Source organism: Trichechus manatus, unplaced genomic scaffold (assembly GCF_000243295.1).
Source record: "Trichechus manatus latirostris isolate Lorelei unplaced genomic scaffold, TriManLat1.0 scaffold00096, whole genome shotgun sequence".
Lineage (NCBI taxonomy): Eukaryota > Metazoa > Chordata > Mammalia > Sirenia > Trichechidae > Trichechus > Trichechus manatus.
In genome coordinates, this window is record NW_004444032.1 from 9,789,596 (window position 1) to 9,817,000 (window position 27,405).

A 27,405-nucleotide genomic window follows, 5' to 3' on the forward strand; every position below is an offset into this window, starting at 1 on the left:
CACACACCACACACACCACACACACACACACACACACACACACACACACACACACACACACCAGGCAGTGGAACTTTATGGAGTTTCTTTCTGTTCTTTTTGGTTTAATTTTCAAGGAGCTGTTTGCATGTGGAGAATGTTTGCCAGGTATTTATTTACGTTCTCTTGGGGAAGCTGAAGAAAGGAAGGTGAGGTTAATCTGCAAAAAGAATGTCTTTGGAAAGGAAGGGGAAAAGCAAAGGAGCACATTGCAAACATTGGTAATGATGATTTTTGAAGACACTTTTCAGGGTTGATACAGGCACTAGAAAACTCAAGGGTGAACTCTTTGGGAAAGTTAATGGAGAATAACATACTCTATCACTTGTTTTAGGTTAGGATGAGACCCCATGCAATCAAGGACTGAAAAGGCATGATCAGAGTTTATGCTGTAATCATGTAAAACTTAAATAACTTGTATTTTACTCATACTAATGATATACATAATAGGTATTTCATCTGTAACAATTTTCTATAATTAGCAAAAATACATATATATACATGAATGAAATTATTATAATCCTTCCCAATTGTGCATTCCCTTTATAAGAAATGCTTCAATAATTGCACTGAATGTAAATGGACTAAATGCATCAATAAAGAGACAGAGAGGCAGAATGGATTAAAAAACACGATCCACCTATATGCTGCCTGCAGGAGACACACTTTAGACTTAAGGACACAGACAAACTAAAACTCAAAGGATGGAAAAAAATATATCAAGCAAACAACAATCAAAAAAGAGGAGGAGTGGCAATATTAATCTCTGACAAAATAGACTTTAAAGTAAAATCTACCACAAAGGATAAGGAAGGACACTCTATAATGGTTAAAGGGTCAATACACCAGGAGGATGTAACCATAATAAATATTTCTGCACCCAATGACAGGGCTCCAAAATATATAAAACAAACTCTAACAGCATTGAAAAGAGAGATAGACAGCTCCACAACTTCAACACAACACTTTTGGTGAAGGATAGAACATCCAGAAAGAAGCTCAATAAAGACACGGAAGATCTAAATGCCACAATCAACCAACTTGATCTCATAGACATATACCGAACACTCCACCCAACAGCAGCCAAGTATACTTTCTTTTCCAACGCACATGGAACATTCTCCAGAATAGACCACATATTAGGCCATAAAGCAAGCCTTAACAGAATCCAAAGCATCAAAATATTACAAAACATCTTCTCTGACCATAAAGCTATAAAAGTAGAAATCAATAACAGAAAAAGCAAGGAAAAAAAATCAAACACATGGAAACTGAACAATACTTTACTCAAAAAATACTGGGTTATAGAAGAAATTAAGGATGGAATAAAGAAATTCATAGAAACAAATGAGAATGAAAACACATCCTACCAGAACCTTTGGGACATAGCAAAAGCAGAGCTCAGAGGTCTGTTTATAGCAATAAATGCACACATCCAAAAAGAAGAAAAGGCCAAAATCAAAACATTAACCCTACAACTCAAACAAGCAGAAAGAGAGCAGCAAAAGAAGTCCTTGGGCGCCAGAAGGAAGGAAATAAGAATTAGAGCAGAATTAAATGAAATGGAGAATAGAAAAACAATTGAAAGAGTTAACAAGACAAAAAGCTGGTTTTTTGAAAAGATCAACAAAATCAATAAACAATTGGCCAAACTGACAAAAGAAAAAGAAATGCTAACATATGTGAATTTATTTCTTATATACATTTTTGGTAACTTTGAAAATATTTCAGTTCTCATATTCTTGAATTGCAACCCATTCTTGTCAGAGATTTTTATAAAGGAACTTGGATCTAGAATTAGAAAAGCTTGGAAAGTTACATAACAAGGGTTAGAGCAGGATTTGAAGAGCAAATCTCAACTCCATTCTTACTAACTAGATAAACTTGCTCATGTTTCTTAATCTCTCTAGCCCCAGATTGCCCATCTGTAAAACAGAGATGATCAGAATTAAGTGAGATAAAGTATCAACCACATAAGCATTCAGTTAAAGGTAGCTGTTAGTAAGTGGGAGTGGTCTTCAATGGGAAAGCAATGGGAGTCAGTGAAGGCCTTCGTGCTACCTGAGTTCCATATGCCCATCCTCCATCTGCATCTCATCAGCAGACCCTTGAATGGCATACCCATAAGCTCTTGTTTCCTTGTCCCCAATGCTAAGAGGACACATTGCCAGCCCCGAAGAGCCCAAGGGCTGTGGAAGATCAGCCTAGCCCAAGCCATCAGGGCTTCGTTGGAAAGGAGGTAGGGACAGAGGGTGGAGCTGGGCTCTGACAAGTCAGGCTGTGGCCCTTGGGAGGGTGGGCAGTTGGGCTGCGGAAGGCAGTGCCATCCCCCTTTTCATTGTAGCTGACACTTCTACTCTAAAACATAAAATGGCAAAATCCAATGAATTTTAGACTGAGAGAGGCAGGTTCTAATACCTGAAAAGGGGCAGGGATGAGTCTGGAGCAAAAGCAACTTCAGTTCTTGACCACTGAGGTAGAGTCATTTTCAAACCTCAAGCCATTTCTCTCCATGACTTACGCTTGTCCCTGTGCATTTTCTTCATCTATTTCCCATGTATAGGAGGCTCTGAAGTCAAGCAGACAGGTTCAAGTCTCATTTTTCTACCTCTTACTAGTTTTGCAATTAATTTCCTCATCTGAGAAATGTATATAATAATTACACTCATCTTAGGCAAACAGTTAAGCACTCAACTACTAGCCACTTTGAACCTACCCAGAGGCACCATGGAAAACAGGCCTGGTAATCTGCTTCCAAAAGGTCACAGCCCTGAAAACCCTATGTAGCAGTTCTACTCTGCACACGTAGGATTGCCAACAACAAAGACAGTAGGTGGCTTGGATGAGAAAATGTGCGTAACATGCCTGGCACATAGTAGAGACTCAGTCAAGGTCAATTGCCTTTTGTCATCTTTCCCAAAGAACTCACACAGACTGGTGCTCATGCTTTCTCACAGTGGTGGAGGTGGGGACTTTCTCTAAGTTTCCCTGAGTGGAACTGGGCAGGGACCAATCATCATACACGTCTCTTTTAGAACAGGTTAGTATAAGGAGAGGAGAGGAGTGATGTAGTATTGAGGGAGAAAGGGTGGATGACAGCTAAACAAGCTGAGTAACTTTTTCAACACTTTGTCATGGCCCATTGCCCATTCCCCATCACTCCTTGCCAAAGTCCTGCTTTTTCCAAGACACAGACTGATTCCAGCAAACTCCTCCTCTGCAGATTCCACCTTGGAATGTCGCTATCACAGTTGGAAGGCCGTGAAAGCACCCACCACTCCATTATGTCCAGGAGGATGCATACCTCCTGAGTAAAATGAGCCTAAAAAGGAAAATTCGGAGCTCCTTCTTCTGGATGTACATGTGCACACGTGTGCATACAATCATACATTCATGTTTCTGCCTTTGCTCTCAGAGCACACCATTTCCCAGCTCAGCTTTCCTCTCCAGGGTTCTCCCGCCTCATATCCTTTCCTCTTTAATCTGGCAACTGGAACTTACTATGGAGTGCTTCTACCATTTTTTTTTTCCTTTTTTCCTTAAATAACTTTTTTGTTGTTGTTGAAGTAATATAGGCATATAGTTCAAAAATCAAATGGTACTACAAGACTTAGAGTGAAAAGCAGTAATTCCTGCCATCCTTGAACATCGTTTTACCCTCTCTGTGTTAGAGTATCTCTTTCCTCAATCCCATGCCTTCCTCTTTCTTACTTTGCTCTTTTATTGTGGAGTGTCTCCATTAACTTCCTGTGAAAAGCTGCATGGGAGGGCAATTTTTGAAATCCTCACCCACCTGAATGTTTTTATTCTACCCTCACATTTAATTGATAGTCTCTCTGAGTATATAACTCTAGAATGAAAATCATTTCCCCTACAGAATTTTGAAGGCATTTTCCCATTGACTTGTAGCATCAAATGTTTTTATTGAGAAGTTTAATTTCACTCTCATTTTTATTTCTTTGCACGTGACTGGTTTTTATCTCTGAAACCTGGGCTCTGAACTTTCACATGGATGACTCTTGATGTGGGTCTTTTTTCATTCCTTGAACTGGGTACTCAGTGGATCCTTTCAATCTGGAAAAACCTGTCCTTCTTGCCTGGGATATTTTCATGTGAAAATAGGATAATTTTCTCTCCATCATTGTTTTTATCCTCTCTTTCTTGCCTTCCTGTTGGTTGGATGTTGAACCTTTTCACTGATCTTTTAATTCTCTTTCCTCTTTACTCATATTGGCCAATTTTTAGTCTCCTTGTCCTATTTTCTAATTTTTTTTTTTTTACTTTACCTTCAGAAGTGTATATTGAATATTCAATTTATGATATACTTTTTTTTCAGACTTGTACTTTTTATATTTTTTAATAGATTTTATTTTTTTAGAGCAGTTTTAGGTTTATGCAAAAAAATGTGCAGAAAATAGAGTTCTCATGTATCCCCTCCTCCTATGCATTGTTTCTCCTATTAAGAGCTTGCATTCCTGTGGTACATTTGTTACAGTTGATGGCCCAATATTGATAAATTATTATTAACTGAATTTCATGGTTTACATTAGGGTTCACTCTTTGTGTTGTACGTTTCTATGGGTTTTGACAAATGCATCATGCCATGTGTCCACCATTATAGATGATGAACTTTTACGTTTTCTAGGATCTGCTTCTTTTTCTGATTATTTCTTCCTTATAATGCCCTGCAAGACACTGTGATTTTGCAGAGGTACTATCATCTCTAATATGTTTTTTAGTTTTTTCTCATTCCTTCATTATCTTCATTTTCTCCAGATTTGTTTCATTTATGTGTTTGTGAGTTTGATGTTCGGTTGGTCAGTTTCATGTGGGAGATGCTTCAGGAATGTTTGGTGATCTCTAACCATCCATATTTAGAAGAGAGGCTCCAACAGGCTGATTCGAAATGTATGTGTGGGACATCAGGTCACCAATCAGCCTTTTGTTTGGAAAGTTCAGAAAAGGTAAGGTCTGGTAGCCTTTTCTCTGAGGCCATTCAGTTTCTCAAGGGCACACTCCTGCCTGGTGTGGGAAGTGGTGATATGCCTGGCTATGGGCATTCTAGGAGCAGGGTGCGGGAAGGGGACTAAGGATAGCCTATAGTCACCGTTTCCAGCCCTGCACCTCACTCCTGCTCCAGAGGAAGAAATCATTTTTCTAACAATTTATTAAAATCTCTTGTTCACGCTTGTATCAGGATGCTTCAGATGCAAGTAGCAGAAGGTCTAGACTACCAAAAGCTTACATAATTATGAAATTCCTTATCTCCCATGACACAAAGTCCAGAGGTAAAGGGGCACCAGGCCCCAAAGGTCAGGGGCTAGCTCTGCTTCTCTACCCTTCTTTTATTCCACCCTCTTCAGTGTTGCATTTCATCCTCAAAGCTGATAACAAGATGGCTGTAGTAATTCCAGACACATCCAGATATAACAAGGTCCAGATGAAGGTCGGGTCTACTTCTTCCTTGTGTCTCTTTTCAAATAAGAAAAAAATATTTCCAGAAGCTCCTCTATACTACCCCAGCCACAAAAAAAGCCCACTTTCTGTTATTTCGTATACCTTTTCTGAATCATTATCAATCATTATCAAGATAAATGAGATTTCTGTTACTAGCTTAGGGGTTAAATGGATGCTGGGAAGCCATCTCCATAACCACCCCCCTGTATCATGTCTCCTCCCTGATCTCTTTCTTCTTCAGGGCTAATACCTTTTTTAACCCTTTACTGTCATAGTAGGATTTGGGGTTGGAGAGAGATAAATGTGTGACACCCATCTGCCATGTTTAACAGGAATTTCTTCAGCCACTTTCTTACACATGCCTGCACTATCAGGTCATGTCCTTTTCTCCTTCTTTTTTTTGTTATGAATTTTTTTCCATGTACAGAAAAGTAGAGAGACTAGTATAATGAATATCCATATACGTATTACCTAGTTTTAACAGTTGTTATGTTAACATTTTGCTATATTTGCTTCATCTTTTTTTTTTCTGACATATTTTGAAGTAGATTGCAGGTATCATGATACTTTAACTCTGAAGATTCTCAAATGCAACTTTTAAAAACATTTTTCTATATAACCATAGTACCGTTATCACACTTAACAAAATCAGCTGGCCTTCATCTGGCAGGACATGGAGGTCCTATCATGGTGGGGAAGGCTTCAAAAAAGAGCTCGTTAGGAAGTTTGGAAACAACTTAAATGTCCATCAGTAGAAGATTAGTTAAATAAATTATGATATATCTATACTATGGAACAGAGCCCTGGTGGCACAGTGTTTAAGAGCTTGGCTGCTAACCAAGTGGTAAGCTGTTTGAATCCACCAGCCACTCCTTGGAAACCCTATGGGGCAGTTCTCCTCTGTCCTGTTAGGGACACTATGAGTCAGAATCAACTCACTGGCAACAGGTTTGATTTTTGGCTGGTTTATGGAACACTATGGAATGTTAAAAATGATGATATATTTCTGTATTTATTGACATGGAAGGATTCCTACAACATTTCTAGTAGGAAAAAAAAAGCATGTCTCAAAATAGTATGTATGGTGTGGTCCAGTTTTTGCTTAGAAATGCACATGCATGTGTATGCACAGTAAAGAAATCTGGAAGGATGTAAATCAAAATGCTAATAACACTTGATCTTGGGTGGCAGGATTAAGGATGCTGTTTCTTTCTTTATATGTTGCAGCATTACCTAAATTGTTTCACTATTTCAGTTTTCAGCTATAAGCAGACAATAGCAGTGCTGCCTACAGGGACCACCCTGTGGAGATGTGTTCTCTGGACTAAACGCTTTTAATATGCAAAGCGATGGCATCTTTATTTTTATAAGTATGGGAAGGTGACAGTCATTAATAAATTGTCAGACCAGCATAGTTCTTGTAATGATGCTGAAAAGCTACCTGTGCCTTTATTTTTAAATGACTGTGCGTTTGGAATCTGGCTTGCATTCAGGTATTTGCGACCTATAAAAATTTCAAAGCAACAAAGAATCCAGGGTGAAAATGAAAGAGAAGGGTGACAAATCACAGTGCTCCTTCATGTGACTTGAAGGGGCAGCTTTCAAAGCAGAAAATGAATTTTTCAAAAAGATCTTAATTTTTTTCCCCAAACCGTTTTCTGTCTGTCTTGGCCACCTTTCCCTGATCAATCACCTAACAAAGGTGGAGAAGTAGTAAAAACTGCCAAGAACTAACTGACTGTTCTTCTAACTCACCTACTAATGTGGGTATTTTTGTTTGTATTTTTGCCTTGTTTTGTTTTTCGCTGCTTAGGAAACACATAGTGCTGCCTCTTAGGGTGACACTGCTTTACCATAAGCTTAGCCGTAACTGAAGGAGCCCTGGTGGGGCAACCGTGAAGTGCTTGGCTGCGTACTGAAAGGTTGTCAGTTTGAATCCACCTCGCAGCTCCTTGGGAGAAAGACCCAGCAATCTGCTTCCATAAAGATTAGAGCCAAGAAAACCCTATGGGGCAGTTCTACTCTGGAACATTGGTGTCACTATGAGTTGAAAATTGACTCACAGCACCTAACAACAACAGCGGCCATAATTGAGATGAGATTGACTGGATTGTTTTACACATGCGAAATTCATTCATTCTTTCAGTCAGAAAAAGATTTCTTCAGCACCTACTATGAGGCGAGCATGGCAGGCAGTGGTTAAAGCATCTTATCAAAAAATACATTGACACGTTCATCCTCAGAAGATACAATTAAGCTACATGTAGCTTGATATTAAGAAACACATAGCTGTCAGTTAAGGAACTTGTGGGCCCATCATTGAGACAAACCTTCTTTTGTGCCAATATGTTAACAATTTCATAAAGTCGGAGTTCAGGCAATGAACATGGTTCCTAGGGCTGTCTTTCTTGATCACTGATATTTTGTTGATTGGTTTGAACTTGTTTACCTGGTTGATCTTCCTGTCAGGTTCACCAGTGCACATTTCAAAGTGTTTCCACTTTCAAAAGGAAGCAACTAGATGTGAATACAGATTATTTAATTGCAAACAGGCAGATACTTGTAACCGAATCCATAGATGGTAACTTGTCTGTGCAAGTAGCTCACCGTCACATTATATATTTTACACTCAGCTTTCACTGTTGTGGTTTTCTCTGGTGCCTTGTCTGTCCCAGAGGCAGCAGTCAGGGCAGAACCTCAGCTCCGCTGGATCACAGAGCTGGTCACTACTCACCCTCTTAGCCTTACGTTTTCCCTTGCACACATTTGCCATCGACCTGCCCTCCCTGATATATCAAGAAGGCTAACGGGGCTGTTTTCTGAGCTTCCTAAAACTGGGTAGATGTTGTTACCTCAGAAATATTTATTCTATTTGTTCCCCCCTCTTGCCCCTAGACCATCATCTGCAAATAGCATAAGTAGCAACGCATCTTCAAATCACAGTGGCTACACTCCAGAACCCCCTCTGGCCCCCGTTGGAGGTGACCTCGCCAGCCGACTGTCCAGTGATGAGGGGGAGATGGATGGAGCCGAGGAATCCGAGAAGTTAGACTGTCAGTTCTCCACACACCATCCCAGACCTCTTGCGGTAGGCCTTGTCTGTTTCTTTCTACGCTTTCTTTCCTTTTCCCCTGTGCTTTGAAGCATTTAGTTGGTCATGCCAGACAGCATGCATTCCTAAGGAGAGGCCACCAGCCACTGTGTGTTATGAAAAGGCTTACCCTGAGGCCGATGATTGCCTTAGAAATACCCTTGAAAATCACAGAAGGAAAGGAAAGGCTCCCAGCTGATTATACTCCTTTAAACACCTGAGTGTTTGTGGTCCACCTTAAAGCAAGAACACTTGAGAAATGGTGTTTATATAAGTGCACTTGGGAGCTGACCTTCTGGCCCTACCCATCTAAAAATGGAGCCTCTGGTTTCAAGAGTCCATCTGGCTCACCTGCTCTGGAAACCGTCTGTCTTAGCAGTGTGCCAGATGCCAGCCCTGGTTGGTTCTGTGTTTTATGGTGATTAGTAAGGGTGACCATATGGTACCAGAAGTAGTGAGTGAGTGTGTATCTGTGTATGTGTGTGAGTGTGTGTGTGTGTGTACTGAGGGAGGGAGGAAGCATTTCATGTCAGCATGATTGCTGATTAATCAAAAGGGTACTTTCTTCTCAATTGCTTCAAAGTGTCTAACAATTCAGAAGGTCATTGGAATCAAGGTGGGAAATATAGGAGGCATTAGCGAGAGGCTAGTGTATGTTTGCTGTATGAGCTCTTGAAAAGGGAATGCCTGGTGCTACCCTCACGGAGCCAAATGCAGGTGGGTTTGCTCTGGTACCAGCCTGAGCCCTGCAGGGTCAGCGTTGACTATCCCTCAGTCTCGTGGATTATATAAGTACAATCAATCCTACATCAACATCAAGATAGTGTGAGAGTCTCCTCCTTTTTATCTGTGTGATGAAAGACAAATCCACTTCCTGCTTCTGGGGATGATGGTTACTTGTGGCTCACCCACAGCCTCAGCCTTTTGGCCAGTACAGGCATAGTCAGAGACTAGTGGGGATGTCTTTGCCTGCCAGTAATAGAAAACTCAACTCACACAGCTTATGTGCTAAAGACATTTAATTATCTCACATAACCAGAAGTCTACAGCTAGGTGGTTCCAAGGTTGGCTCAACATCTCCACAATGTCATGGGACTGAGGGAGAGTGTCTGGAACCCCACTGGCCTTTCCTGCATGGTCTCAGTATGTCTGTTACAGCTACAGTACCACATCCTCACCCAGTACCATTCTAAGCAGGATGGTACAAAAACAGAAAGGGACAGACAGAGGCGCCTTCTTCCAAAATGCTGTCTTATGTCAGGGAAAGAAATCTTCCTATGAAACCCCCAGCAGACTTCCCCTTACAGCTACGTTGTCCAGAAATGGGTCATGTATCCACCCTGAGACCACCTGGGGACAGAGAAGGATGGGAAGGCCGTGACACAGGCTGAAACCAGCCAACCTACCTTCCCTGCCCACTGCTGCATGTCAGACAACAGAACAAAAGTGTGGGTCTATTAGCAAGAAAAAGGTGGGCACCCAGATAGAATGGGAGAAAAATGTAGAAACTCAGATTCCTTTAAAAAAAAGGCCAGACTTACTAGACCAGTAGAAACTAGAGGAAGCCCCAAGACTGTAGCCCTGGGATACACTTCATACTTGGAATTCAAACCATTCCCAGTGGTCACCTATCAGCCAAAAGACAGAGTGGCTCATAAAATAAATAATATCACCGATGAGTACTGTGCTCTTCTAAACAACCATCTAAATGAGACCTAACGGTCATCATTTACTGTAGACCAAAGATGGGAACGTAAGGGCGGACAAGAAAGCTTGGTTAATGGAAACAGAACAACTAGAATGGAAATAGTGAGAATGCTGACACATTGTGAAAAGTGTAACCAGTGTCACTGAATAATCTGTATAGAAATTGTTAAATGAGAACCTAACTTGCTATGTAAATTTTATCCAAAAAATACAGTAAAATATTAAAAAATAATAATACAAAGAAAAAGACAAGGAGAGATGGAAGTGAGGCAGCCGTTGATGAGGTTGACAGCCAGAAGGGTCAGCCACAGTGTCCGATGCCATGAGGATCTATACTTTGCTGAGGGTATGATATGCCAGCTGGGAACAGCAGCCTGTCAGGGCCAGCTAGCCTTGCATTTGTACTGAATTCAGTACATAGGTACCAAGACAAAAAGGTGCCTCCGGCATCCAAGTCTGAAATGGAGACGATACTCTATCAGAAAGCCAGACTTTTGAGTGCATCAAGACATTTGTCCCAGTGAAAAGCTGCCAGGCCACAGTGGATTAGCTCAACTGTGGGCCTGGAATTGTGTGCCCTTAATGTTTTGCTGATTTAAATGGGAAGGCCATAGATTTATTTCTTTGCTTTGTCCTTTCTCTCATGGTCAGTTGATACATTAAATCACTTTTTGCAATGAACACTCACTCAGTGTCTTTACCAATTGGGATAAAAGAAGAAATGTTGGTCCAGACCTGGAACGGCTCCCATATGCTGCTGGGGGCTAGCTTCCATGCTGGACAATTGCCTTTGTATGTTTTCTTGCTTGGTCAGTAAACACTTAATATGAAGGTGCAGAAAAGTGCTTTTTAGAAGCAGGCAAGGATTTGATGGGTGGCAAGATTTTAATGCAAAACACCCAAAGCACAAGCAAAAACAGAACAAAGGGAAAGTCTTGCATTTCCTCCTGAGAACTATTCCAGAAGGCTGGTTCCAAGAAGGTTTGTGGAATGAGTGCCAATCCAGCACTGTGTCTGGGATTGAGGCCAGGGAGCTGCTGGGAGGCCTGGAGGAAGGGAGAGAAGCTGCATTTGAGTTACAGAGTCATTTGCAGACTCGCCTGAGCTCTCAACCAGCCAAATGTTACCTTCTCAGGGGCTGCTTCTTGCATTTCTGTCTACTGGCCTTCCAGTTGTCCTAACATCATAATCAAACATTATTTTTTAAACATCTGAGTGTTCATTTTTCAGCCACATGTTTGGAATGTAATGGTTACACATTTTGTGGGACCTTGTCTCCCTAGTCCATTCTTTAGCGCAAACCCCTACTGAGGAGAAGAGAATAGGGTCCCGGCAATTATACCTTTATAACCTAGGCAGGTGTATCAGGCACTGTACGTAGCAATAAACAGCCATGCAGTGACCAAGGTGATAGAGAATAAAGAATGCAGTAGGATGTGCTATGGGAGTCAAGGTGGAAAGGTTAATCAGACACCAAACTCAAAACCCGTTGCCATGGATTTGATTCCGACTCATGGCAATCCAGTGTGTTACAAAGTAGAACTGCTCCATAGAATTTTCTTGGCTGTAATCTTTACGGAAGCAGATTGCCAGTCCTTTCTTCCGTGGCGCCACTGGGTGGATTCAGACTGCCAACCTTTAGGTTAGCAGCCAATCGCAAACCCAGGGACCTTTAATCAGATAAAAGTCATAGAAAATGAGAGTCTTTGTTAGGGCACCAAGAGAAGTGTAGAATTGGGATTGGCAGGGAGGCGAGGGAAGGAGACAACAGGCAGATGGAACAGCATAAGCAAAAGCTTAGAGGCGGTAATGTTTCCCAGGGCCTGCAAGGGCCAATGGGAGGAAGAGATGAGGTGGGAACTGGGAGAGAAAGGCATTTAGCGTAGTTCGAAGTGAAGTAGCTCTGTTGACATCAGATAGGAAATGTGTGACTGGTTGGCAGGAGACCTTGAACACCAGAACAAGCAGCTTCCATTGCCATGAGAAACACAGAGCCACAGTGTTCCTTGAGAAGATGGATGGTAGGATGAGCAGATGGTGCTGAGAAATCACTCTGGCTGCTGGATGTTGTTTGGGTTTTTTTTTTTTTTTTTTTAATAACCTATTTTGCTGGCTCAGTCCCAGGAGTAGAGAATTTAGGCCTCAGTGCCACAGAAAATTGAATGCAGCTATTGTTGAGTTATAATGCGAGGTTCTGCAGAAAACCTAGAGCTCAAACTAAAACACCGCAGAAATATTTTTGGCTTTAGTACTATTTGCTTCTTTATTTTGAGTAAAATTGTGCCCCTGTGTGTTTTTATGCAAATGTTATTTTCTCTGCATGCTTTATATTAGCTTATTAACCTGTAATCAAAATTAAAATGTTTTTTTTCCTCACAGTTTTGCTCATTTGGGAGTCGCCTCATGGGACGAGGGTACTATGTGTTTGATAGAAGATGGGATCGTTTTCGATTCGCACTAAACTCCATGGTAGAGAAACACTTGAATTCACAGATGTGGAAGTAAGTGAGAGTGAAGGGGGTTCTGGGCAATAGAAGATCAGAGCTGCCCCACAATTATCTGGTCCCTAACTTTCTAAGTAAATGTCAGGGGTTGGCTTTTCATTGAACAAAATGGTTCTGAAATCAGGATTCATGATTAATTCTTAAATGTCAGCTCTTTTTAATGAATTGCCTATGGCTCTTTAAAAACTCGTAGGATGTGCTGTCTGTTTTGTCTTATGGGGGATCATTTTTGTGTTGGTAATCTTCTAAACGAAATGAAAATGACATTAGATAAGATCTGGTTTACTTAACCGTGCAAAAGGGCCTTTTTGTTACGACTAATAACATCTAAGGATATGAATAATTTGCTTCTGTTTGTGATGTAAGCTACACTAACACTAAAGATTTCATAATGGTATAGACCAATTTCTAATTATTGAATGTCCTGTAAACAAATACGTACAGTTGCCAACAGGGCAGATCCTGAGCAATGCTGTGAAGCTGGTTAAGTTTGTCTTTGGCCCTTCCCACCTCCCTAGCAACCCCTCCTCACCTCTGCTCATACTTCTTTCTACCCTGAACCCCAACTTAATTCCATTTCTCTAAGGTCCCTTATTCTCCAACACTCCACAATGTACTTACATTTTAACAGGGGGTTCAAAAATAAAGGAAGAGACCTTCCTGACTCAGTAAAATGCTATTGTGAAGGAATGACAGGCCTAGATCCTCTCCACCCACTGCACATAAGCAGCGGCCTTTTCCACCACTTCAGAATGTAAGGCCAACCCTGTGGGGACCCCCACCATACCCCCCACTAGAAAGGTGAGCTTTCAAGATCTCATAATCCATTAGAATCATGGGTCACTTCAGCCTAAGGCTAGATGGTGTAGGAGGGCCACCAGCAATGAGGAGTGGCTGAGACACCGCCCCCCCAGCCCCAGGGAAGCCCAAGGGGTGGGAGTAGAATTCAAAACTTGGCACTCTCCCAGCTTCCCACCCCTCCCCACCAGGCAGCTATGACACCTCAGCTCCTTTTTACCATGATTCCCAAAAAGCTTCCAGAGCTGAACTTCTAGAAGCAAGCTCCATTGAGTCTGCAGCAAACTCTCATAATGGGCTCAGGACCAAATGTTGATACTTAATATAAAGTCGGAAAGGGCCACAAGAGAAGCTTATTGTTTCTTCCCATTTAAGTGACTGCCCTGTATGTCTAAAAGGCACCCTTGGTATACCTGTGTCCACTTAAAATAGCAAGCGATTGGCGCTACACGTGGGATGACCTCATTCGCAGTGATCTGGTTATTTATCCAGCAGCTCTTTGCTCCTCCTGTGTTATGGAAGTGTAAAGTCCTGGACACGTGGCAGGAATGTGTTGATCTGTATTTCACTCCCTGGTGTCCTGTCAGCTCAAGCTCCATGTTCCTTTCCTCCTCAGGCACAGAAGCCCGAGCCACAGGGCATCAGGTCCCTCCCCCCTTTTCAGGACTTGCCTAACCAATCTGCTGTCACTGAGCAACATTGGGGCTGCCTGGGTGTCAACTCTGGAGAGCGTAGCACCTCGCTGCCCTCTCAACCTCGCTGCCCAAACCCCAGGCCCCGACGGGCCCGAACCCAGAGGGATGGCAGCCGATGGGGGCGTGGAAGACATTAGGAAGAAAAGGAACGGCCAAGACTCTTTTTTCTTTAACAAGCATTTAACTCTGCATCAGGAGACGCCAACACAGTATTCTCTTTCAGCCAGGTCAGCATCTAGACCTCCGTGCCAGCTGGCAGGGGCGGAGGGGCACTGTCAGTCATTTATTCGCATCTATGGGCTTTTGTATGGGACTTCCCTAGGTCGATATGCAACAGTTAACCCAGGGCACAGCCCACAAAGCTGGAATCCACACTGTTTGGCACCTAGACAAACACAGACAGTTTAGCATAGGGGTGAAAGGGCTCCCGGGGACAGCGAGCTGTCCACATGCTGCTTCCCTGCTTCTCCCCTGCCCTGCCTGCCCTGCCTGCCCCTGGTACCCGCTTATGATTAGTGGGAACAGGAAGGAAAGGACAGAAAGTGTGCTGAAAAACAGCACCCATCCCAATCCTGAGTGTCAGCCAGGTAACTTAGGACTTCAACCCCGCTTCAACTCAACACAAGTTGACACATGAATTTATATTATTTAATTGGAACATTATAAATTGGGGCATTAAAAATAAATCCCACTTAAGGTCATTGATTGGGGTCCGCTCTAAATGAGCCATCTGGTATTTGCAAATAACTTTTTGTTACAAGTAACTGCCAAACCTCTTCCCCCATGTATTTCTCACCTTCTTTGGCTGGTAAGGAAACTTGAGTCAAGGAAAGATTGAGTAGGTTGCCTATAATGCCACAGCAAGGCAACAGACAGGAGGGAAAGTTTTCTGACTCCTCAAGCTGAAATGCTCCCCAGCCCTATTAGGAAGGAGGTTGTGCAGTGCCAGACAGTTCTCAGGATGTGTTTAGACCCTTCTGGTCTGATTACATGGGAGTCCTTGCCCAGCATGCAAAGTCCCTGACAATATAGTTGTGTGGCTGCTGAGAATTCACCTGCTCACCCATCCACCCACCCATCCATCCATTCATTCAGTCACTCATTCATCATTGCAACAGAATTTATAGAGCACCTTGATTAGTACCTTCAGGATCTTTTATATTCTTTAGGCTTGAGAGAAAGTAGATTCTAAAATACCATTATGGTCACTGACTTTGGCGACATTTTTCTCTTATAGTGGATGTCTTTGGTCTGAGATTTTCAAGAATGCTGTGCTTGTGTATTCAAGGATTTCTCCAGTTCCTACCCTAAAGATGGAAGCCATAGGCTCCAGTAAAGTAGCAGGTAGAAAATGGAATCTTCAGAGAGAGAGAGGAGTGCTAGGAGGGGCATTTACTTCTCAGCAGGGCTCTCTCCCAGAGTCCCCTGGCACCTATTCCTGATGCCACAGCTGGGAGGGTGGCCTCCAAGAGAAGGGAAGGGACTGTGTAAGGAGGCTTCAAGTGCTGCTTTCAAAGAGAGGGAGCTAGTTCCTAACTGCTGGGGAGCCCCAACAACACTGAAAATTATCTTCAGGAGAAAGAGGGAAGGAGAGCAAGGGGAGAAATAGGAAAGAACCAGTTTGAAGACATTCACTTGGCTCCTGAGGTTAATATCCTTTCCTGCAAAATCAGGCACAAATGGTGACCCCAAGCCCCTGTGCCTCCTCCCGGTCCCCAGAGAGACAGCAGCATTGACCCGGGCCGTGGTTTGGAACTGGAAGCTGTTTCCAGCACAAATCAAAAGATGGAGTTGGCAGAGAGGCCCCCAGAGGGACCCACTGCAGGGTGCTGGCCTTGGCTTCACAGAGCGTAGGAGGCAGGGCATCTACTCTCAGACTCTGCAACCTCCAGGAAGACCCAAGAGGGAAACGGTAGCTGTCTCTCTCACCCTCCCCTGTCTATATGTTCTCTTCCTGCCCATATCCTGCATTTATCTTCAGAACAAACTAGAAGTTCCTGATGCCCTTCTCTGGACACATGAGGGTTCCTGCACTCTCGCCCCTTACTTACACAGGGACAGGAAGACCTAGTGAAGAGCAGCCCATGCCCCAATTACAGCTCCTCCTGGGGAGAGCTGGGTGGGATAGGGTGAGTAGGGAAAATAAATAAATCATTTCTGGGTATGATACGGGTAAGTTGGCATCTGTGTCATTTCCCAAGTCCCTGAGCCTCCACTGCCCTGCAGCCGCCAGGGCCAGGCCAGCAGGAGCCAGTGGCCATAAACCAACGTGGAAACGCCTTTCCACAGAGGAAGCCAGGCTGCAGACAGCAAACGTGGAGGGTACTGGCCTGCGGGGAGAGGGCTGTTCCCAGCCAAGAGTAGGGTGGGAAAGCAAGGATCTAGAGGACACTGGGGGCCCTGAGGGCCAGCATGAGGAAGGGAGAGAGCTCCAGCCCACCTGTGCGAGCAGCAAAGCTCTTTCCTCGCACTTCTTCAGGCCAGGACCTATGTGTAAAATGACCACTTTGCATTAAAATACCACCTCCATCACTGCGAAAATCCAAAATTTGGGGGCGGTGGGGGGTGTAGATATTTATTGGGGAAATTTCTATCCTAAATAACATTTGCCTTTTATTGATGAACCCAAATCAGCCAGTATCCAGTATCAAAGCATGGAAAATAAGACTTAAAGCCTGAAAGTGTTTAAAAAGAGGTTGCTGGGTGTTGCAATGGGGGAGCCATAAGGAAGGGCCATAATTCAGATTTTACCATCCTTCAAGGCTTCATTTTCCATAGTCTGGTTCTGCTGGGGTCTTCTCTGTAGCCCTGGTGCTCAAACTTAATCGGAGCCTCCTGAGCCATGCAAACCCTATTTCTCACTGTTTCTCTTTCACTCTTCTCTCATGTTTAGGAAGATCCCTCCTGCGGCAGATAGCCCCATGCCCTCGCCAGCAGCCCACATCACCACCACCGTTCCGGCATCAGTCCTACAGCCTTTCAGCAACCCCAGTGCTGTGTATCTTCCTTCAGCTCCCATCAGCTCAAGACTCACCTCTTCTTACATAATGACATCCGCCATGCTCTCAAATGCAGCTTTTGTGACATCGCCAGACCCGAGCGCCCTCATGTCACACACCACAGCTTTCCCTCATGTGGCTGCAACCCTCAGCATCATGGACTCAACCTTCAAGGCCCCCTCTGCCGTGTCCCCGATACCAGCTGTCATCCCTTCCCCATCCCACAAGCCATCCAAAACCAAAACCAGCAAATCCTCAAAAGTCAAAGACCTGTCCGCCCGTAGCAACGAGTCTCCAAGTAACAAAAAGAGGAAGCCGCAGTCTTCGACTTCCTCTTCTTCTTCCTCCTCACTATCCTTGCAGACATCCCTCTCGTCTCCATTATCAGGGCCTCACAAAAAGAACTGTATTTTGAACGCCAGTTCAGCTTTGAACTCCTATCAGGCAGCCCCTTCCTATAACAGTCTGTCTGTGCACAACTCAAACAATGGGGTGAGCCCACTCTGTGCCAAACTGGAGCCCTCAGGACGGACCTCGCTGCCCGGCGGCCCCGCGGACTCAGTGAGACATGTGGGCGCGGTGGGTGGTGGCAGTGACTCCTGTCCCCTCTCTGTGCCCTCCCTTGCGCTCCACGCAGGGGACCTCTCTCTGGCCTCACACAATGCCGTGTCTTCTCTGCCCCTCTCTTTTGACAAATCAGAAGGAAAAAAACGTAAGAACTCAAGCGCTAGTAGCAAAGCATGTAAAATCACTAAAATGTCTGGTATGAATAGCGTTCACAAAAAGAACCCGCCCAGTCTTCTCGCACCGGTGCCCGATCCCGTTAACAGCACCTCCTGTCGGCAGGTAAGGGAGCCATCCTTCCAGGGGCCTCCTGGCACTGCCTTCATCGGCCCTGGGGGGTAAGGGGAACTGGGTGGCACCGCTGCTTAGCCAGGTGGCTCTGACAGACGCCATAACCCTGACTCCTGTTACCATTCTCCCCATAGACAATTTTCACCCTCTGCTTCAAGAGCAGTTTATTTAACAAATACTTTATGTGGCTCTTACTATGTACAGGGCACTGTTCTAAGCACTTTACAAGTATTACCTCATTTATTCATCACAACAGCCCAATGCAGTTGGAATGATTATTATCACCATTTTACAGATGAGAAAACTGAGGCACAGAGAGATTCTGAGTTCCCCACTCCACTTCTATCTATTTTATATCTTGAGGTTCTGAGGATGATTTTATTAGAATCTTGTTGCTAAAAAGTTGTATCTGATCTATTGGAATCCCCTTAAGAGGAGCCTGAGGCCCAGTTTAAATGACAAGACCAGGGTCCCACCTGGGGAGTGGTAGGGTCGAGACACAGCCCATGTGTTGAGGCCGCCAAGTGACTGCGCTTCTCACTTTACCATGCTGCCTCAATCCCCACCTCTTCCTAATATAACTCTGTCCTTGCTAAAGTAAAACTGCAACTCACGCCACCTGGCAAAGGAGAGTTCGGTGACCCTGTACAAATGGTAGTGTGTATTGTGAGGAAAGCTGGGGAAATGCGGCAGGATCCAAGAAGAGTATGTGTTTCTTTCCCTTGAGCTCCATCCTCATCCTCAAGTTTAGTCTTTCTCCTCAGACTGAGGAAGCTTCCTAGTAAAGCACACTCCCCACACCGGACTCTTCCCGTTGGGCAGCCGAGGGGAGCGCAAAGGTGGGGAGGGGCCGGCCTAGGGTTCTCTGTGGACTGACAGGGCAGGGGGTGCCGCACCCTTGTGAGGATAGTGTGTCCACACTGGCTGTGGCAGCAGCCTGAGTTTTGCAACCACAGGATGAAGTGGGCCGTGCCCTAAGCCCAGCCTCTATCTAGGGACAAGACTTTGGAGGAGTGGGAGGCAGTTGTTTAAAAAAAAAAAAAAGTTTTAATGTTTTGTGGCATTGTTTATGAGACTTGTTAAAACCTCACCAAGAGAAAATCTGGAGGAGGATTTGCAAATCACAAATAAACACATGAGTAGCTGCAAGTTTGGAATTCACAGGTCAGACAAGCTGGAGACTGTGGCTAAGGTAAGGCAAGCGGGAGACACTGGGCACAGACACACTCTCCATTCTGACTCCCCAGTTCCAGATGTGAAGGTGGGGGTTAGCACCCACAGGGCACACCTTGCATTTCTGACAGGCTCTCAGGCAGGGCCACTGTACTTGTTTGCAGGCCACACTTTGAGTAGCAAATATAATAAGTGGATGAGTACCAGAACCTCATCCGTTTTAGATAAAGTTCTAACGCCTTACATTTACTTATGTGGGAGGATCCGTTCCAGGCACTTCAGATACATGAAGTCATTTACTAATTGGCTGTTGTTGTATGCTTCAAGTCGATTCCTACTCATAGTGACCCCATGTGACAGAGTAGAACTGCCCCATACGGTTTTCTAGGCTGTAATTTTTGCAGGAGCAGATCGCCAGACCATTTTGCCTGTGGAGCCACTGGGTGACTTTGAATTGCCATTGACCATTGCACCACCAGGGCTCTTTCAGTTACTTATTATTATCCCCATTTTGGGCCATAAGTCATCACCCACTCAACAACAGCAACCCCCATTTTACAGATGAGTAAACCGAGGCACAGGAAAATTAAGCCACGTGCCCAAAATCACATAGCTATTAGGGCTGGGATTTAAGCCTAGGCAGCTTGGCTCGTAGCCTCTATGCCATGAGCACAGTGTAAATGTTGCTTTGTTGATTCTTTGGTCTGCAGGATCATATGAAATGTTTAGTAAGCACAGTGAATCAGCCAAAACCAGAGGCAAAAGAAACAGTCAAACCTCCACCAGAGAGTGCTTACCAGGAGGGAAATCAAAAAAAAGTGATGAACTTACCGACTGCCTCAGGTCTAGTCAGCATGGGTTCTCTAATGCAGGTGATCCCTGTTGCTTGTCACCAGACCATTAAGGGAAGTCTGGCTGGCGTCGCCACCAGTGATTTCCAGGTGTTGATGAAAGGCAAAGGCTTTTGGGACCCAGATTGATTGTGTCAGGAGATTGGAAAACAGCATGAGGTTGAGAAATCCAAGATTAATATATGCTTTGGGGATCCATTTGATTGTGCCTGGTAAGTGTAAAGCCAGAATTTCCCACACAAGTATTAAGTTGAGCAAAAACAAGATTCAGAATGTAAGGCAGATACCTTTAGGCAATGGCCAATTAATGTAGAGAACAGGCTGTTAATAGGCCAAAGGCAGGAGTGGCCTTTGCAAACTGCCTAAGGCAAGGACGTGGGGGCAGTACCAGGCATTGACTGGTTTGAGCCACTAGCCTGTCCGTGTGCCAAGAACAACCACAGAGGAAGGTGAGGAACAGTACAGCTGCCCTAGGGACCCACCTGAGGCAGAGCTTCCTGCCTTCCCCAGTTACTAGAGGGGAAGCCCAGCACCATCTTGCTGTTTTTCTGAAGAACAGTAGGGTGTGAGCTAGGTCTCCCAGCAAGGAAAACTGACCTAGAAAAAGACCCAACCTTTGTCCTAGGTGGTCCAAGGGAGTCTGAGCTAGAAACAAGATGGGTCTGGGACTGAGGGTCAGAGGTGGATGAGCTGTGTGAACTCTGGCCACAGGTGGAAAAGCTGGGCCTTTGATGAGTTAAATGCTCCCAGGAGGGGCAGGGCCACTAGCCAGACACCTTCATCCCATCCCTGAAATTTGCAGTCTCTACACCTGGGGAAGCAGAATTAAGAGTTCCCCACTAGTCCTCTTTTCTCTGGGGATGAGAGGGGCATCAGCAAGACACCCTCTGAAACGTTTATTCTCGTTTTCTCTGCCATTTAAGATGGAAACACCAGTTCCAAATCGACTTAGGACTGCTATAGTGCAACCCTTTTCCTTCCCCCTAGCAACATGCCCACTGCCTTCCCCAAGCCAGCTCCTGTGTCTGAGCAGGGTTTCACTGGTGTCTTTCAGGTTGGGAAAAATAGCAGCCTAGCTTTGTCACAATCCAGTCCTTCAAGCATATCCAGCCCAGGACACAACCGACAGGTAAGTTATTGTGGGCAAAAGTATATAGGGTCATCAGCATGGTGGAGCATGTGGGCATTGGGGCCAGACCCTGGTTCAAATCTCGTCTCCAGTTTGGTGTAGTAGTTAACAGTTTGGACTCTGGAATCAGGCTACCTGGCTTCCAAACTTAGGCCTTTTAGTTTTTAGCTGTGTGCCCTTGAGCAAATCACTTAACTTCTCTGTGCTTCTGTTTCCTCATCTATAAAATGGGGATAATAAAAGCCCCCCAGCCCATATGGTTTTTGTGAGGATTAAATTAGTTTATTCACAGAAAGCCTCTAGAAAATGCCTGGCACATAGTAAATGAACAAGAAGTGTTAGTTCTATTGTTGTTACCAGCTGTGTGATCTTCAAGAGATTACTTCTCTTGAGTCTCAGTTTTTTCATGTTAAATGGCAAAACTGATGCCTACTTCTGTGGTTATTGTGAAAATTAAATGAGATGATGACTACAGGGCCTTGTCCATGGCAGCCCCAATCAGTGCTTTCTCGAAGGCCTCTTGTGACCTGTAGTTCCCATTCAAGATGTGGTGTCAGGGTGGGAATATTCAGAATTATCTCAGGAGTTTTCACAAACTCGAGGTGTGAGAGGAGTCAGTATACCAGCCCAGTGAATATATGTTTTTCTCCAATGGAGTAGGGGGGCAGGGAGGGTCGGGGTGTGCATGTCATACATGATAGGTAACACTATGTACGTATGACTGTGTTGATAATGCTGCCTTAGATGTGCTGTATGTTTTGTAGACACCAGATTGCAGTGTGTTTGCATTTTTCCCCTTGGGGATTTCCTACAAATCTTGGCTAGAACTTGGGTGAAGATTATAGGAAAACAGTTTTTGAATCACCAGCTCGTTGGTGAAGGAGGGTCTCTCCACCCTTTTGCGTCATTGTGCCCCTTTCGTTCCTGAGCACCTGTAGCCCATCATCTGTGCTGGGATGGGGAGGGAGGCATATTTTCCATCAGGCATCTGCTTCTGTTTATGGCAGGCCTCCTGCAAGGGTTGCTGAGTATACCCGGAGACCACACTTCCCCCCTTACTACACAAGGTGTGTGCCCATAGCTCCCCGTACACCAGAGCCCAAAATGCCGGCAGTCAGCCTTAACAAATGTAATAATGATAATAATGATAGCTGCCACTTGTTGAGCCCTTTCTCTGCCAGTGCTGTGCTAAGCCCTTTACAGATCTTATTTCATTAAAACCTTTTAACCCCCTGAAGGACAAAATGATTATCCTCATTTTATGGATGAGGATGCCTGAAGTAAGAGAGGCTAAGTAACTTGAACCCAAAGCCTATCTCCATAGCCTCTATGCTTAACCTGACACTATACTTCCCCCTTAGATAATTTCCCATGTCATCTATAGGTTATGTAGGAAAGGATGAATAGAAAGAAAAAAAAAAGAAAAGAAAACATCACACTTTCCTAAAGAGAAAGGAATCCCATGGGCATCACCCTATTTGCCCTGCATATTCCTCCACAGCTGGGATCTCTGTGGCTCCTTCACATTTATGGGAAGCTTTACACCCATTATCTCACTTGCTCATGTCGGCTGCCCGTTGCCATATTCAGGAAGGGGGATATTATCTTTTTATTATAGATAAGAAAACTGAGGTTCAGTTTTTTAATTTGGTGGGCAACCCCAACGTATGATTTTTGAAACAAGCTTTTCTTTTCTTTCCTAGAAGACTACAAACAGAACGAGCAGGATAAGGACTCTTCCATAACAAGAATATGAAGCCACTTCCAAACCAATCCTGGCCACCGGATCCCCCCAGGAGGCCTTGGCCCCCAGGAGGCCTTGGCGAGAGGAGGAGGGAGGGAGTGGGTGGTTGGAGAAAGTCAATTTCCTGTGCCCTGCCTGTGGCTCTGGCCTTTCTTCTTTTTTAAAAAATTGACCAATTTTTAGTTTTGAAGAAAAAGAAAAAGGCAAAAGAACGTGAATTTGAGATTTACCGAAAACAATACCAGTGTTTTGTTTCCGTTGTCTTTCCTTTCATTTGCCACCAGTTTATACATTTTTCCAGATCTGGGATCACTACTCCAGCTTCTGATGCTACTGTTGCACCATCATTTTGCCCCAGCCATCGAGCGCAGACATGGCAGAATGTCAGTTCCAGGTTGGCATTGCCTGAAGCTCTTGAACTTTAGGATGTGAAATGCTCCTCTTCCTCCTTGTCCTCTCCCCCATTTCCCTCCCACCCACCGCTTACTGGGTCCCCACTGGCCATAGAAGGAGCTGGCTCTCACTAGCCCACCTCATAACAGCGTGCTGGGGACCCTGTGCTGGAGAGTAGCTGAGAACAGGGAGTTGGAGGTTGGGCAAGGTGCCCTCATCAGGTTTCTGTGGCCCACTAGGGCTGGAGCCAAATACTATGGGCAAAATCGAGAAGAGCAGCCATTTAATGATGTGGTTTACTCAATACTACTATCCAGCCCAGAAAGGATATATGGGGTTAGGGACAGGGGCTGGAATGGGCCTGGAATGGTGACAGGAAGCAGAGTGTAGGGGTGAGGGGTGATTGTGTTGGTCTGCCCTTGTTAGGAATCCTCTCTGCAGAAACCCTCCCAGGGTCCAGTGTGCAAGAGCCCAAAGCTGAGTGAGCCAGAAAGGAAGGAATCCCAGAGAAAGGCAGCAAGAGGCCAGGAAACCGCTCCTTGAGGATGCTCAGTGCCCCCAGCTGCTGAACGTGCTCTAGCTGCCCTCCAGGGCCAGGCAAGGGGAAAAAAAGCAGGGGGAGGAAAGAGGGCTTCCAGGGGGCAAGCTACCGTGGAGGGTTAGGTGATGTATCAGACCCCTTGTGAGAACAAATACTAGCACTCCCAACCCACCTCCATCCTGGGCCCCAGGGACACCACAGGATCAGCACACCCATAGATCAGCTTGCACTAGGTTATCAGATGCCCTCATATCTGATACAGCCCCCACAGGAATGAGTGGTAAAGAAGAGCCATTTGGAAGAGCCAGAAGAGAGAGAAGTTGGAACCCTGCGGCTGTATATCTAACTGTTCACACTGGAGTTTGGAAAGAAACAGCAATACCATAAGCTCTAATAGGGAATCATAATCAGGAAAGGGATTCACAATATAAAACAGGGATTCTATTCTGTTAATCAAGGAGCCCTGGTGGTGCAGTGGTTAAGTGCTCGGCTACTAACTGAAAGGTTGGCGGTTCGAACCTACCAGCCCCTCTTGGAGAGAACAATGTGGCAGTCTGCTTTCATAAAGATTACAACCTTGGAAACTCTATGGGGCAGTTCTACTCTCTCCTATAGGGTCACTATGAGTCAGAATCGACTCGATGGTAATGGGTTTTTATGCTGTTAATCATGTAACTTTGCTTAAGCTGTCCAGCTAGTGTTATTTCAAATAGCAGAGCTACTAAGAGGTTTTGCTTCATCTTGAAATCAGAAATGAATGCTACTTTTGCAGCTGGGCACAACCCCCACCGGCACCCTGGAATTTTCCTTTTCTTTCCCAACCCAAAGACAAGACTACTGTTAAGTTTCATCATGTGATTGGAATTTGCAGAGATGGGAGACAAACGGAGTGATTTGCATCAATGGAATTGCACTGACAGTGTTTCTTATAGGACTACTAAATTTTTTAATATAAAATGAAGATTTTTTTTTTTAAATCAGGAGATGATATTAGGTACCAGGATATTAGTTCAGATGATTTCATTTTTATTTCTACAGTGTTAAAAGTGCACTTATATGCTGGTTTATTTACGTTTTGGGGAAAAGAGACTGCAAATTGAAGGGAAGATTGTAACTTTTTCTTTTAGAACAAAAGATTAAGGCAGATTTTAAGACTTATAAATGTTTAAAAAAATTATAAACAAGGTTAGACCCTTTGAAAAAAAGTTTAGAAGATATTCTTAAAATAAATTTTTATAGTGTTAATTTTGTAATAATTTATGTTTTACTATATTACAGAGCTAACTGACCAGAATAGTTTCAGAAACAATATGAAACTTAGGAAAGTTTAAGCAATGTTTATATTTTTAAAATGTTCTTTGAATTATGTTTTTATTGTACATTTCTTCAGACTGAAAACTATGTACATATCTTTGTTATTTTTGCACAATTTTGGTCTTGTTTGGTTTTAGAAGTCTGTTGTTTTTTATAATTTATTTTGAGTTGTAAAACTTGCAGGAGTAAAACAAAAACAAACAAAAAAAATCTCAGCAACAAAATAACCCTCTGATTTATAAACTCTTATACTCGAAGAGGGAAAACAAAGGTTGTGAGATTAAGTGGCTGCTTCTGAGGAATAATGTCTCGATAGGGACTAAAGGAGCAATTCAATAGGTTTAAACATTTTCGCTCTCTACATCCATCTTGAATTGGAAGCTGGAATAAAGAGGCTCCCCACCGAATGCTGCTTACATTGTGAAAGACTGGCTCGGACCAAGCTGATGACATTTCTGGAAAACTGAGCAAAAAGGGAAAACCCACGGTATTTCTTCCTCCATAATCAACCACAGGTTTACTTTATAATGATGTATTGAAAACTTGCAGCTTGAAAAGTGGAATGCAAATAAAAGGCTTTCTTTAAGTTTGTTTCCATGGAGTTAAACTGGACCAGCCTATACAGCATTATTAGGGTGATATCCTTTGGGTACTTCTGTTCTGCACACCCCACTCAGCCTTCTCTCCCAGCCCCTCAGCTGCATACACCCGTTTGCCTGAAGATCTCGTGACTTGTCTGCAGCCATAGAGGCTCCGAAGCTCTGGTTGTTTGTTACACATCCCGCAATGCATAGACCTGCCAGCCATAAAAAAAAAAGCGACTTGGATAACTTGTATGCCTTCTTTTGTATCAATGTACCAGTTGTAAATAACGCTGATCAACCTTTGTAGAGAATAGTTTATACAGCATATTCTATTATTGCTGATTCTCAGTGAAATCTTGTTTTAAAAAAGGAAAAAAAGAAATTTTCTATTTACACCTTATATTTTGTTATGCTGTCGGCCCACGGCACTTTAACAAAACTCTGTGGGTTTTCCATAGCTGGTCAGTCATGGGGTATATTAAATAACTGTTGTTGCACAGACAAGAATTTGCACCTGCTCAATTGTCCTTTCCTACTACCGATTTTAGAACCTTTTCCAGAAGAATTTTGAAGAAAGCATGTCGAGTCATTCTAAACAAATGCCACACTTGCGGAGTGGGTTACTTTTCTACAGTCCATGTTTTGTAACACTAAGGATTTTCCTTCTTTGTCCCGCACCTTTATGTATTAGCACTATCAGAATTCATTCCATGCCTGTGATGTTGTAAGCAGAATAAATGTCTAAAATAGGTGTAAATAGTAAAATCTATGGCTTACAGTTTTAAAAAGGAAAAAACAAACGTGTATCTGTTGATACTGCCATGGTTCAGCACCAGGCCTGGAGACATTCTCCAGTGAGCGATTGTTTTTTTTGCCTTTTTTTTTGTTTTTGTTTTTGTAACATGGCTTTGTAAATAAAATAATTTATATGTTTGTAAAACAAAGTCTTCTGGTTTTTATAACATTCAGATTTTTGGTATTGTGGGATTTTTTTTTTCTTTTGGGTTAAAGTATTCTTACTAGAAGAGCTTTCATGCTAGAGCATACTTTTGAGGGAGGAGATAGCAGAGAGCAGAAGAGAAGAGGTGAATTAATGCAGCAGATATTTATGGAGCATGCTCTCTGTTTCTGCCCCTGAGCTAGGCGCTCTGTGTGCAGTGCTGAGAAATAGACACAGCCACAGCTGCTCTCTGAAAGCAACCCAGTGGGGGAAACAGTACATAAATAAACACAATAAAATGTGTAATTACAGATTGTGGCAAATGTTACGGTGGAAAGAATTGAGTTCTATGGGAGAGAAAATAACAGGAGAAACAGGAAAGGACCTGAAGGACAGCCAGGACAGAGTGGGAGGGAGAGAGTTCTAGGCAGAGATCACCCAAGGTAAGAAAAGCTTGGTTTAAGTTCTTGGAGCCTAGAGATGGTCCATTATGGACAGAGCAGGGCTACAGAGATGGACAAAAGGGCTTATAGAGTTTGGATTTTGTGCTAAATTCATTGGGAATCCTTTGAAGGGCTTTAAGTAGAGGCA

At 43.8% G+C, this 27,405-nt stretch overlaps 1 protein-coding gene across 3 annotated transcripts in view; it reads left to right on the top strand.

Moving 5' to 3' along the window:
* Nucleotides 1-24,521, top strand: part of ATXN7L1 (ataxin 7 like 1) — a 287,619-nt gene extending 263,098 nt beyond the window's left edge. For 2 of the 3 annotated variants that reach the window (XM_023737059.1, XM_004382609.2), the window contains 5 exons: nt 8,392-8,584; nt 12,674-12,795; nt 17,185-18,136; nt 21,224-21,298; nt 23,002-24,521. In XM_023737059.1, the coding sequence (XP_023592827.1) occupies nt 8,392-8,584; nt 12,674-12,795; nt 17,185-18,136; nt 21,224-21,298; nt 23,002-23,043 (1,384 nt within the window). In that variant the 3' untranslated portion in view covers nt 23,044-24,521. The remainder of the gene's footprint in view (nt 1-8,391; nt 8,585-12,673; nt 12,796-17,184; nt 18,137-21,223; nt 21,299-23,001) is intronic. The other variant, XM_004382608.2, reaches the window with a different exon arrangement.
* Nucleotides 24,522-27,405: the final 2,884 nt, after the last annotated feature.